Below are 11,982 nucleotides of genomic sequence, written 5' to 3'. Positions count from 1 at the left end.
TGACTTTTTTATTCAAGGACTGAAAGAAGCTTTGAGGTACTGGGATAGGCAGAGACTGAAAGAGATACATCAGCCTGGGCAATATATTCATCTTGATGCAGTTAATCCTGCCAATCAAAGTAATAGGTAAGGGTTTCCATCTGTTCAAGTCCTCCTCTATTTTATTAAGTAACACAGTATAATTAAGTTTAAAGAGATTTTTCACATCCTTGTCTATGTTTATGCCAAGATATTTAAAGCCATTTGGGGACCATTTAAAAGGGGTTATTCCTTGATAGATTGTGTAATCAAAATTTGTAAGAGGAAGTATTTCACTCTTATCAAAATTAAGTTTGTAACCTGAAATGGTGCCATAATCGTCAATCAGGCTTTGTAGTTTAGGAAGAGACACAGATGGGTTTGTCAAGGTCAGACATACATCATCGGCAAAAAGGTTGATCTTGTGAGTTGACTGACCCACCTGGAACCCCTGTATATCTGCATTTTGTCTCACAGCCTCCGCCAAAGGCTCGATGGCCGCGACGAAGAGTCCTGGAGAAAGCGGACAGCCCTGGCGGCTTGACCTACTCAAGGGGAAACTGGCTGACATTTGGCCATTAGTAGTGATTCTGGCCTTGGGGCTGTGATATAGTGTTTTAACCCAATCAATAAAAGAGGGCCCAAAGCCAAATTTACTCAAAACCTTGATCATATAAGGCCATTCCAATCTATCAAAGGCATGGCTGGCATCCAGTGCCACAACAATACTGTGTTCAGGTTTAGATTTGGCCAATTGAATAATGTTGAACAGTCTGCGAAGATTATTACTGGACGATCGATCTTTAATAAAACCTGATTGATCTTTGTTGATCAATTTAGGCAGATACTGCGCTAATCTATTGGCTAGGATCTTGGAAATCAATTTATAATCTGAGTTTAATAATGAGATAGGTCTAAATGACGCTGGCTTTAAAGGGTCTTTGTTTTTTTTTATGAATGACGGTTATAATAGCTGTAGAAAAGGAATCAGGAAGAGTCTTAGTTTCAGATGCCCTATTGAGCACATCTACAAAAAGAGGAATTAACAAGTCTTTAAATTCTTTATAGAATTCAGGAGGAAAACCATCCTCTCCGGGACTTTTGTTAGACTGCAAAGACGACAGTGTTCGTTCAATTTCTGCTGTAGTGAATGGCCGTTCAAGATCATTCTGCTCTTCTTGATTTAATTTAGGTAATTCAATAGTAGATAAGAATGTATCAATTTGAGTTAAATCCTCTGGTGATTCTGATGAATACAATTCGGTATAGAACTGCTTAGAAGTATCATTAATTTCTTTTGGGTCACATGTGATCAAGCCAGCGTTAGTCTTGATAGAATTAATATTCCTTGAGCTTTCCTCTTTCTTCAATTGCCAGGCGAGGACCTTGTGTGCCTTGTCCCCCAACTCATAATATCTCTGCTTAGTTCTAAGAATAGCTTTTTCAGTTTTATAAGTACCCAATGTGTTATACTTGAGTTTTTTATTAACCAGTGAACGATGCAATTCTGTACAACCAGAGCGTTGGAACTCTTTTTCTAGATCTAAGATTTCTTTCTCAAGTTCTTCCATTTCTACTGTATATTTTTTAGTAAGAGCCTTTGTAAAGGAGATTATTTGACCCCTTAAATAGCATTTCAGACAATCCCATAGAACAAAACTATTGGGTGAGGATGGACAGTTAGTTTCACAGAAAAACGTAATCTGATCTCTCACAAACTTTTTAAAGTCTGCTTTTTTAAGAAGGGTTGGATTTAAACGCCACCTATAAGAATTTTGTATCTTTTCAGGTATTAATATAGACAGGGTCAAAGGGGAGTGATCTGAGAGTAATCTGGACAGATATTCAGATTCCACTGTTCTATGTGTTAGCTGTGTAGATAGCAGGAAGAAATCAATTCGACTATGGGTGCCATGACGGGCAGAGTAAAAGCTATAATCTCTATCCTGTGGGTGCAACTGTCTCCAGATATCAGTTAAATTCAAATCTTTCATGAATGCCAAGGTAGACTTTGCTGCCTTTGTTCTTGTCACTACATTGGTTGACGACCTGTCCAGAATCGGACATAAACAGAAATTCCAATCACCGCCAGTCAGAATATTACCCTGAGCCCTCGAGACCTGAAGAAAGAGATCTTGAATAAAAGGATCGTCGTCATAGTTAGGGGCATAAACATTCAAAAATGTCCACGGTTCTGAATACATTTCACAATGGACAATCACATATCGGCCCAGTGGATCACAAATAGTCTCCTGTATTGTCAAGGGAATATTCTTTTTAACCAATATCGCCACTCCCCTTGCTTTAGAATTAAATGATGATGCAAACACCTGTCCTACCCATTCCCTCTTCAGCTTCTTATGTTCACTTGCTATAAGGTGAGTTTCTTGTATAAAAGCAATATCAGTATTAAGCTTTTTTAAATATGTAAGAACTCTTTTCCTTTTGACAGGCCCATTTAAACCATTCACATTAAAACTTATAAATTTTACCACATTGACCATTTGTCCTATGAAATATATTTTTTTTTAACTAACCAGTCCAGTTCAGAATCTCCCAAAACTAAGTATCTAGATAAGTGTATGTCTCTTCTAACACAGGAAAAAAAGAACAAAACAAACAAACAAACAACCCTCCCCCCCGGTACCATCTTACCCAAACCTATGGCACCAATCAAAACCCAAAAGGGGCCATGTGTCTCGCACTTGTCAAACAAAGACATGCCTGACTAACTACACACACTGTCAGGTCCCGAGCTTAAAATAATAGTTAACAGTAAACCACTCATTCTTGAAAAAACAAAAATAAGCACCATGAGTGTCTATTTGGCTGACTAAGAATATAGCCACAATAAAATGAAACCGAAAAGCATCTTATAAAAATTTAAAATAAACTCAACTCTCAAAAAATAAATAAAAGCAACCATCAATGAGTGTCTCTTTGGTGCACAACAGTGTTGACCCAAAATAGCACTACTATACAAAAATCGTGATGAGATTGAAAAAAAAAAAAAAAAAAAAAAAAAACACTTTACGGTAAATAGTCGTGAATTCTCTTCTCTGATGTCCAGTTGTAAGACTACATCTTCCAATGACAATGAAAACAAACCAGAAAAAAAACTAAAATAGTACCTTAATTACTTTTCAGATTAGAATATGGTGTAAAGATAGATGTGATGATCAGTCCTCGATTCCTCCGGAGTCCCCCCCCTCTGGGAGATCCCCCACTGGGGCACCCCTTCCTGGGGAGCCCCTTCCCGGGGAGCCCCCCCCCGGGGGAGACCCTCCTGTGAGACCCTCGAGAAAAGTAGCGACCTCCTTCGGCGTTTTGAAGAACCTCTTCTTTCCATCAGGCATATCAACCCGGAGCGTAGCAGGATGTAGGAGAGAATAACGGAGGTTTCTCTTTTTTAACTCCTGTTTCACTTGGCCAAACTCCTTTTTGCGTTTCAGGAGCTTGGCTGTCACATCTGGAAAGAACGACAGGGGTGTCCCTCTGTAACAAATGGGTCCTTTCTCCATCGACAGCTTCGTGGCGAGGCGTAGAATCTTGTCTCTGTCTTGGCACTTGAGTAGGCGAATGAGCACCGCTCTCGGGTATTTATTTGATCGCGGTCCCGTCCGATGTATGCGTTCAAATATCAATGGTTCGGTGAAGTGTTCCTCACCAAAAATGGATGGAATCAATTCAGTAAAGAAACGCACCGGGTCGGTTCCCTCACTGCCCTCTTTAAGATTGGTCACTCTGATATTCACGCGTCGGCTGTAATTCTCGAGCTCATCAATTTTCTCAAGTAAAAAGTCATTTTCTCCACGCAGCTTGTTAACATCCGCGTCCACCACAACAAGCTGGTCCTCGGCTGTGCTGATGCGTTCTTCAGCCTCGGTAATGCGTGTGCTCACGCCATCAATTAAACCCCTCAGTCCAGAAATGGAACGATTAATTTCGTCAGTTTTAGAGTCCAATTTGTCAGATAGGGCCTTGTTACCCCGTCGAATCTCCTGAAGTATGCGTGAATCTGCTCCAATCTCCTCATCTGGTACACGAGAAGTATCAACAACATTAGCAACACGTTGCTTGCTAATGCTAATGCTAACAGCTGGAGCCGTTCCCTCTGGCGTCGAAGTTTGGTCCTCCATATCGTCGTTATTCTGTCGTATTCTGGCTGAAATGGATCTTGTCAGCATAACAATGTCTTAAAATAGAAAAAGTAGCACTCTGGTTGTGTTTAACTGTCAAAAAAATTAATTAAATCAGGATAAATGTCGGAGCTCCAAAACCCTGCGTCTGCCTAGCTCTGCTGCATCACGTGACCTCTACATTGCAGTATTGATATACTTAAAGTAATACTAGGTAACTTTTTCAACAAAACTAAAGTTAAATTGTATATCTTTTGCGAGTGGCAAAAGTTTCACAACACCCACTCCGTGAATTTCACCCCCGGAAGCCTTTTATTTATATATTTTCTATTGAAAGTGGACTGGGGGGACACTCCCGGGGAAATGACGTTCCTGGCCAACGTCATGACGTCGTGGCCGACGTCCCCAGGAACTACCGCAACGGTTTCCTGTTTGGCCAGGAACTACCGCGCTATAACAAAAAGGAACCTCACGCTGATGTTAAGATAATGTAGGATTGGAAGATCGAAAAAGAACAGAAAAAGAAAGCACAGCTCATGGTAACTAATGCTCCACTGGCTAAGAGAAACGATCCGTAGATAGTATAAAACAATTAAAAGATCGCTTTTTGAAACGCTTCCGGCTTCCGGTGAAAACGAATGGAATTCTGGGTAATCGAGGATTACGGAAATTGTATGCAGTGACGGTAGTGACCAGCAGAGGTTGCTAAAAATCGTTATTTGGGATTCTGCATTGTATAACTTTAAGTAAAACCTTTGAGTACTTTTTCCACCACTGTCCACTTCAGCCAGTTATGAAAGTAACTAACTACACTTTAGTCCTAGTAGTTAGGCTACTTTGCAGTTGCAGATGTCAACTATTAGCCATATTAACCACTCCAGACATATTTTATAGGCTTGAAAATAGCCGATCTACAAGCTCACAACTTGACAGACAGACAGACGTCTACCACCGATCTACCACAGCCTGGGTGTCTGTCTGTCTGTCTGTCTCAAAAGTCAGCGGCCATAATGCACAAACAAACACACGCAGTTAACCCTGACGTTACTTAAAACCGTCACTTTTGCCCATATATCTATCTATATATCTATCTATCTCTATCTATCGAGTTCATCTCGGAATTAAATGATTATATTATTATCTATAATATTATAATTATTATTAATCAGTACTGATAAATGTGCCACGTTTCTCTGATCCAACTAAGATCTAAATATCAATCTAGCAGCTAGGGGATACATTAATTCACGTTAATTTAGTCACTCTACCCAAATACGCTCTCTCTCTCTCTCTCTCTCTCTCTCTCTCTCTCTCTCTCTCTCTCTCTGTACAGACACATGCTCGCTCTACCCCAGTGCGCTCTCTCTCTCTGTAGAGACACACGCTCGCTCTACCCCAGTGCGCTCTCTCTCTCTGTAGAGACACACGCTCGCTCTACCCCAGTGCGCTCTCTCTCTCTCTGTAGAGACACACGCTCGCTCTACCCCAGTGCGCTCTCTCTCTCTCTGTAGAGACACACGCTCGCTCTACCCCAGTGCGCTCTCTCTCTCTCTGTAGAGACACACGCTCGCTCTACCCCAGTGCGCTCTCTCTCTCTGTAGAGACACACGCTCGCTCTACCCCAGTTGCGCTCTCTCTCTCTCTGTAGAGACACACGCTCGCTCTACCCCAGTGCGCTCTCTCTCTCTGTAGAGACACACGCTCGCTCTACCCCAGTGCGCTCTCTCTCTCTCTGTAGAGACACACGCTCGCTCTACCCCAGTGCGCTCTCTCTCTCTGTAGAGACACATGCTCTCTCTCTCTCTCTCTCTCTCTCTCTCTCTCTCTCTCTCTCTCTCTCTCTCTCTCTCTCTCTCTCTCTCTCTCTCTCTCTCTCTCTCTCTCTCTCTGCACTGGCCTTTTTTACTGACACACACAAACACACTGACAAATATAATAACAATAATAATAACAGTAATAATAGCATAATAGTAGTAGTAGTAATAATAACTTAATACTACTACTACTACTACTACTAAGTGTAATAATAATAATAATAATAATAATAATGACACTATGTTTTTTATTATTCTGAACACAACATTTATGGACTGAACAGAATGAGCTGAAAATATACTTTTATTCAAATAATTATTAACCCACCTCATACATGCATGCAAGTGTAGCAGGGCGGTATGAATAATTATATAATATAGCCAACACCTGGGGAGTAGCACCCCAGGAAATATTTATAATGTAAACCAACCACCTGAACATATATTACTCCTCACACAAGTTCGTTGTACAATTATAAAAAGGCAGAAAAGTAAAAAGTACAAAAAGCTTTATTGTAATAATGGTAACAGGCCAAACAGGGTAATCTCATCAATAATAAAAGTAACAAAACATTTAATAAGAAAAAAACAATCGGGCAATGCACTTAATAAAATCTATTTGCCTATAGGGCCAGTGCTGCAAGTTATAATAGAATGCCGTCTGTAGGCCTACAATCTCATGAAAATAAACCAAACCAAAGAAACAACACTAAATAAACAATAACAAAATAAGCAATAACACTAAAACAAAATAAACAGGGAGGCTGGCTGTGAGCCTGAGAGTGTGGACCAATGCGTCAGAAAAGAATACGTTCACCCATATAAGGGCATAAGCTCAGCTGGAGGGGAACCTCAGAATGGATTATCAGTGTGAGAGGGTTCTTAATGCGTGGGTTTTTGGAAACCTGCAAAGCAGCAGTGGAGTATCACGGTGCCCGAAAGGACAAACGGCCGTGTCATTCTACCATTTACAGTATAATACTAATATTCATTAAGACGGGTGACAGGAGCAGAGAGAGACAGTCACGTACCGCGGTGCAGCAAAGGCGTAAGCCACAATGGCCTGCCTGCAGCGGCGAACACCGGTAGGAGACAAACTGTAATAATAAAGGGCCATGGTTATTATAGTGCCTGAAATTAACTTGCTATACTGCGGAGAAGGAGGACCACCAACGTACCCGTTGTGCAGCATGAAGCACTGCACGCCCGGCGCAAAACGCCAACAAGATGGGTTGACACACCAGGGCTACAAAGGACACAAACGCTCATGGTCAAGTTCAAGACCATGCACTACGCAGCATAAAGCAAAGTGCATAAACAGCAAGATGGAGAGACATACCTGCGCTAATGCGCGATGAGAACACAGGCGGGCCCAACAGGCCAGCCTGCTGATAATAGACCAGTGTGGAGAGACAGACAGCTAACTGTGTTTGGAGGTGCGTTGCTTTAATACTGTGCCAATCAGCCCACTGATGAGTGGACGGCAGCTAGGGGGTCCTTGGGCTGAAAAGCCTTGTGACAGATGAATGATAGATAGATAGATGGATAGATGGATAGATAGATAGATGGATATATAGATAGATAGATAGGTCCCGGTGGGGGGGGGAACAGCTGCGCCAGAAGACTTTAATATTGCGCGCGTGTGCGCTCCCTCCACGCGCACGTGATTCTGATGCTTTCAAAAACAGCAGATCTACAAGCTCATAGCATGGGATTCGACTGACTTGTTAGTCTCATTTGTAGAGGAAAGATGTCTGTCTGTCTGTCTGTGCGCACACGCACGCACACACACAGACAGACAGACAGACAGACAGACAGACAGACAGACAGACAGACAGACAGACAGACAGACAGACAGACAGACAGACAGACAGACAGACAGACAGACAGACAGATAATGTTACGTGCGTGGAAATAAATGACAGAAAATAAGAAATACATTATAATAAATTACAATAAATGCATGACTGCTACCAAATGAAAATCTACATTTTACAGATCATATAAACATTAAAATGATAAGAATTCAAGTAAAATTGACAAAGATCTGGCTTAATGAAATCTCAACCGCTCTGTGTCAAAGCGCAAAATATAAAATTATTATGAGTGACACCTTGGGCCTGGGGGGGGGGGTCCGGGGGGGGTCCCGGTGGGGGGGGTCACGCAGGTGGGGGGGGGTGAACAGCTGCGCCAGAATACTTTAATATATTAATACTCCCTCCTCAGTTTTTTTTTTCTATTGAAAAAAAAAAAAAAAAAAACATTTTTTTTTGCCGGGCTCCCAAACTTGGGGGAGCCCCGCAAAAAAAAAAAAAAAATTATATATATATATATTTTTTATATCTATTTTTCGGAATGGCAGGGTTTAATTCAAATTTTCAAAACCCCCCCACTCCTACACCCCCCCATTCCGAAAAAAAAATTCGGAGTGGGGGGGTGTAGGAGTGGGGGGGGGGGGGGTTTCGGAATGGGGGGGTGTATAAGTGGGGGGGTTTAGGAATGCGGGGGTGTACCCAAAAAATATTGTGTGGCACTTTTGGTTGTTCCAAAGTTTTGGCATGTTAATGTAGTGATTCAGTACGTTGAGTGAACTTGAGTCCACACACAAACACATACACGTGCACACACACACGCACGCACACACACACACACACACACACACACACAGGGGCACTGTTCCTGTGGGTTTCGTTGCCCGGGCAGGCGGGCACCCAGGAGAAATGCCGAGCACCCAGCTCATGCGCCCGTGTGTGTACGCACAGTGCACACTGCACATCCGTGCATGTCATGGATTGCCAATCCATAACATCAACGACAGACAGAGAGAGGGAGCAGGCGAGGTAGAGAGATGTTTCCTCCACAATTTAAATATAAAAAACATATGTAGAACTTATATTTTGTGAGATCATCAATAAATGCCTTCTTTTATAATGTCGGTACAATGGCATTAATTAATTAGGCCTACTTTGTGTGCGTTCGTGTTTTTTTTCTTTTTCATACTTCAGGCTCAAGTGAAAGTGTGGGCTATTTAATACAAGGTGATATTTATCTGCTCCTTATTCGTTAGTTAGGCTAAACCTTTGTGAAATCTCGACTCCTTATCCACAAGTTTCCTAGTGTTGATATGGTGCTGAAATGTGCGTCATGTGAGTGAGTCATGTGTGTCATAAAAAGCCCTAGGAGGACATTCATTGGAAATTACTATTAGCAATCAATTAAAATGAGGCCTTTTTGGGGGGCCGCGGTGGGGGGAGGGAGGGAGCTGGGTTGGGTTTTAGCACCAGTGAGGACAAGCATAAATCGGCGTCTATGCGCACTCACGCACGTGCGCACACTCTGATGTTGTTCAATCATTGCTGAATGTTCTCTTCTCCTCTCCTTCTCCTCAGAGGAAGCACAGCTCAACCTCTCTGTGTGGGAGGAGGATTTCCTCACTGAGCAACAGCAGGAGTGGAATTCCAGTCCGAGGCAGAAGAACCCAGAGTCCCTGCAGACTGAGAGGAGCCACAAGGAACCTTTGAGCAGCAGCCAGGACAGAAGACCAGAGGACGACACCATCCATGACACATTCACTCCTCAGAGTGTGAAAAATAAACATGAATATACAAAGTACAGGAAGAACCTCTACCTGTCACTTCAGCTGAGCAGATACCCATAGAGACTGATGAAGAGGTCCCATCTCCAGGACTCTCTGAGGCTGAAATTGACAACGACAAGGACTGGGGGCAGAGCGATGCTACTCAAGACACAGACAGTGACAGAAGTGAAGAGTGGAGTAACAGTGGACAACATCGCACACTGACTGCAAAGACACCACGGATGAAGAAAAAGCTAAAATCCTGCATCATTTGCAAAGTGTGTGGGAAATCTTTCCTTGCCAAAGTCTCACTGGTGAATCATCTGGAAATTCACCCTAAAGATGTCTGCGGGCTGTGTGGGAGGCACTTTGAGACCGAGGCGAATTTTAAACTTCACCTGAAAACTCACATGGAAGTGAAAACAGTGGTTTGTGATGTTTGTGGGAAACGCTTTGGCAGTTCTAGCAGTTTGGGGGCGCACATGAGGATCCACACGGGAGAGAAGCCGTTCTATTGCAATGAATGTGGTAAATCTTTCAACTGTCGCCAAAATATGACACGACACTGCAGGATCCACACTGGGGAGAAGGCCGAGAAGCCATACATTTGCAAAGTGTGTGGGAAATCTTTTCACGACAAAGTCTCACTGGTGAATCATCTGAAAATTCACCCTAAAGATGTCTGCGGGATGTGTGGGATGCACTTTAATACTGAGGAGGATTTTGAACTTCACCTGAAAACTCACAAGAATTTGAAAGCAAGAGCTTGTAACGTCTGTGGGAAATTATTTGGCAGTTCTAGCGGTTTGGAGATGCACATGAGGAGCCACACAGGAGAGAAGCCATTCAATTGCAGTGAATGTGGTAAATCCTTCAACTGTCGCCACAATATGACAAGACACCTCAGGATCCACACGGGGGAGAAGCCTTACTCTTGTATCACATGCGGTAAATGCTTCAATGACCACTCTACATTAACACGACACCTGCAGACTCATTTACAGCAGACGTCGAGAAAGCGGACGTTGCAAACCAAGCGTAAAGTGTGCGGTAAAGATTTTCACGCAATGACGCCCCTCGCGAATCACGGCAAAACTCACACCGAGGACCTCTGTGGGGTCTGCGGAACACGATTCGAGTCGGAGGAAAGCTTGAAGCTTCATCTGCAAACTCACGAAAACAGAACAAAAGTGTGTGAAATTTGTGGCAAGCAGAACTCGGATATGCTAAAGCACATGAGGACCCACACAGGAGAGAAACCCTTCAGCTGCAGTGTGTGTGATAAATCCTTCAGCATACGCCAAAATATGACAAGACACCTCAGGATCCACACGGGGGAGAAGCCGTACTCCTGCACCACCTGCAGCAAATGCTACAGTGACTACACTGCATTAAAACAACACATGAAGACTCATTTAAAAGACAAAATACTCACTGTAACCACTCCTGTGTTTGACGGTGGGGATGGTAATGCGGAGGTGCAGAACAGCACAGCGCAGGTGCCGAATAAGCGAGTGAAACAACAGTTACGTAATGTGTGTTGTAAAGTGTGTGGGAAGGAGTTTCGCTCCATGCCGTCCCTTGTGAATCACGCCAAAACACACACCGAGGACCTCTGTGGGGTCTGCGGGACACGATTTGAGTCCGAGGAAAGCTTGAAGCTTCATCTTAAAACTCACGGCTACAGAAAGGTTTGTAAAATGTGTGGCAAGTGTTTTGGCAACAACACGCTTCTGAACAATCACATGACGAGCCACACGGGAATGAAACCGTTCAGCTGCAGTGTGTGTGGTAAATCCTTCAGCGTACGCCAAAATATGAAAAGACACCTCAGGATCCACTCTGGGGAGAAGCCATACTCTTGCACCACCTGCAACAAATGCTACAGTGACTACTCTTCTTTAAAAAGACACAAGTGCTGCTTACAAGAAAATACACTTGCTGTAACCACTCGAGCAGTTGAGAATTGGGATGATAATGCAGAAGGTGAATGACTGTCCGTGTCCAGCGCTGGTGACGAACCATTTTTCACTCCATGGCGTCCCTTGTGAATCACGTCAAAGATCACACTGAGGACCTCCGTGGCCCAAAAACAGTATGACCTTTGATGTGAACTTTTCAAGTGGTTCTCTGCAAGGTTATTGAAAATACTTTTTCATTGCTTTTTTTCTTTTATTTTTTTATTATTATTTTTTTACAGTTTTTTCTATTTCAGTTTGGAGATGTTAAGTGTGTTTGATGGTTTAGTTTTAATTTAACCTATAATGACATGTCCAAGATAAGAACGCAGGTTGAAAGTTCTGTGAATAAATGTTTGTATTCAGTAGTATATATATTTGTCTGGGGCAAGATTCCAAAAGGTTAGAATAAGTATTGTGTAATTAAAAAACTAAATTTACAAAAATGTATTGACGGCATTCTAAACCTGTGTTCT

The 11,982-nt window shown here is 42.7% G+C and overlaps 1 protein-coding gene across 1 annotated transcript; it reads left to right on the top strand.

The window, feature by feature from the left end:
• The first annotated feature begins 9,386 nt into the window (after positions 1–9,386).
• Positions 9,387–11,645, top strand: LOC308099340 (uncharacterized protein). The gene has a single exon (XM_080448084.1). It carries the CDS (start codon positions 9,791–9,793, stop codon positions 11,540–11,542), a length of 1,752 nt encoding a protein of 583 aa, XP_080304210.1. The 5' UTR covers positions 9,387–9,790; the 3' UTR covers positions 11,543–11,645.
• Positions 11,646–11,982: the final 337 nt, after the last annotated feature.

Source organism: Gymnoscopelus braueri (assembly GCF_963280865.1).
Source record: "Gymnoscopelus braueri genome assembly, chromosome: 13".
Classification (NCBI taxonomy): Eukaryota; Metazoa; Chordata; class Actinopteri; order Myctophiformes; family Myctophidae; genus Gymnoscopelus; species Gymnoscopelus braueri.
This window is presented reverse-complemented; position numbering and strand designations above follow the sequence as displayed.

Bases quoted from the DNA above. Each gene is read 5' to 3' on its own strand.
- LOC308099340 (XM_080448084.1), top strand. From the start codon at position 9,791: ATGAAGAAAAAGCTAAAATCCTGCATCATTTGCAAAGTGTGTGGGAAA.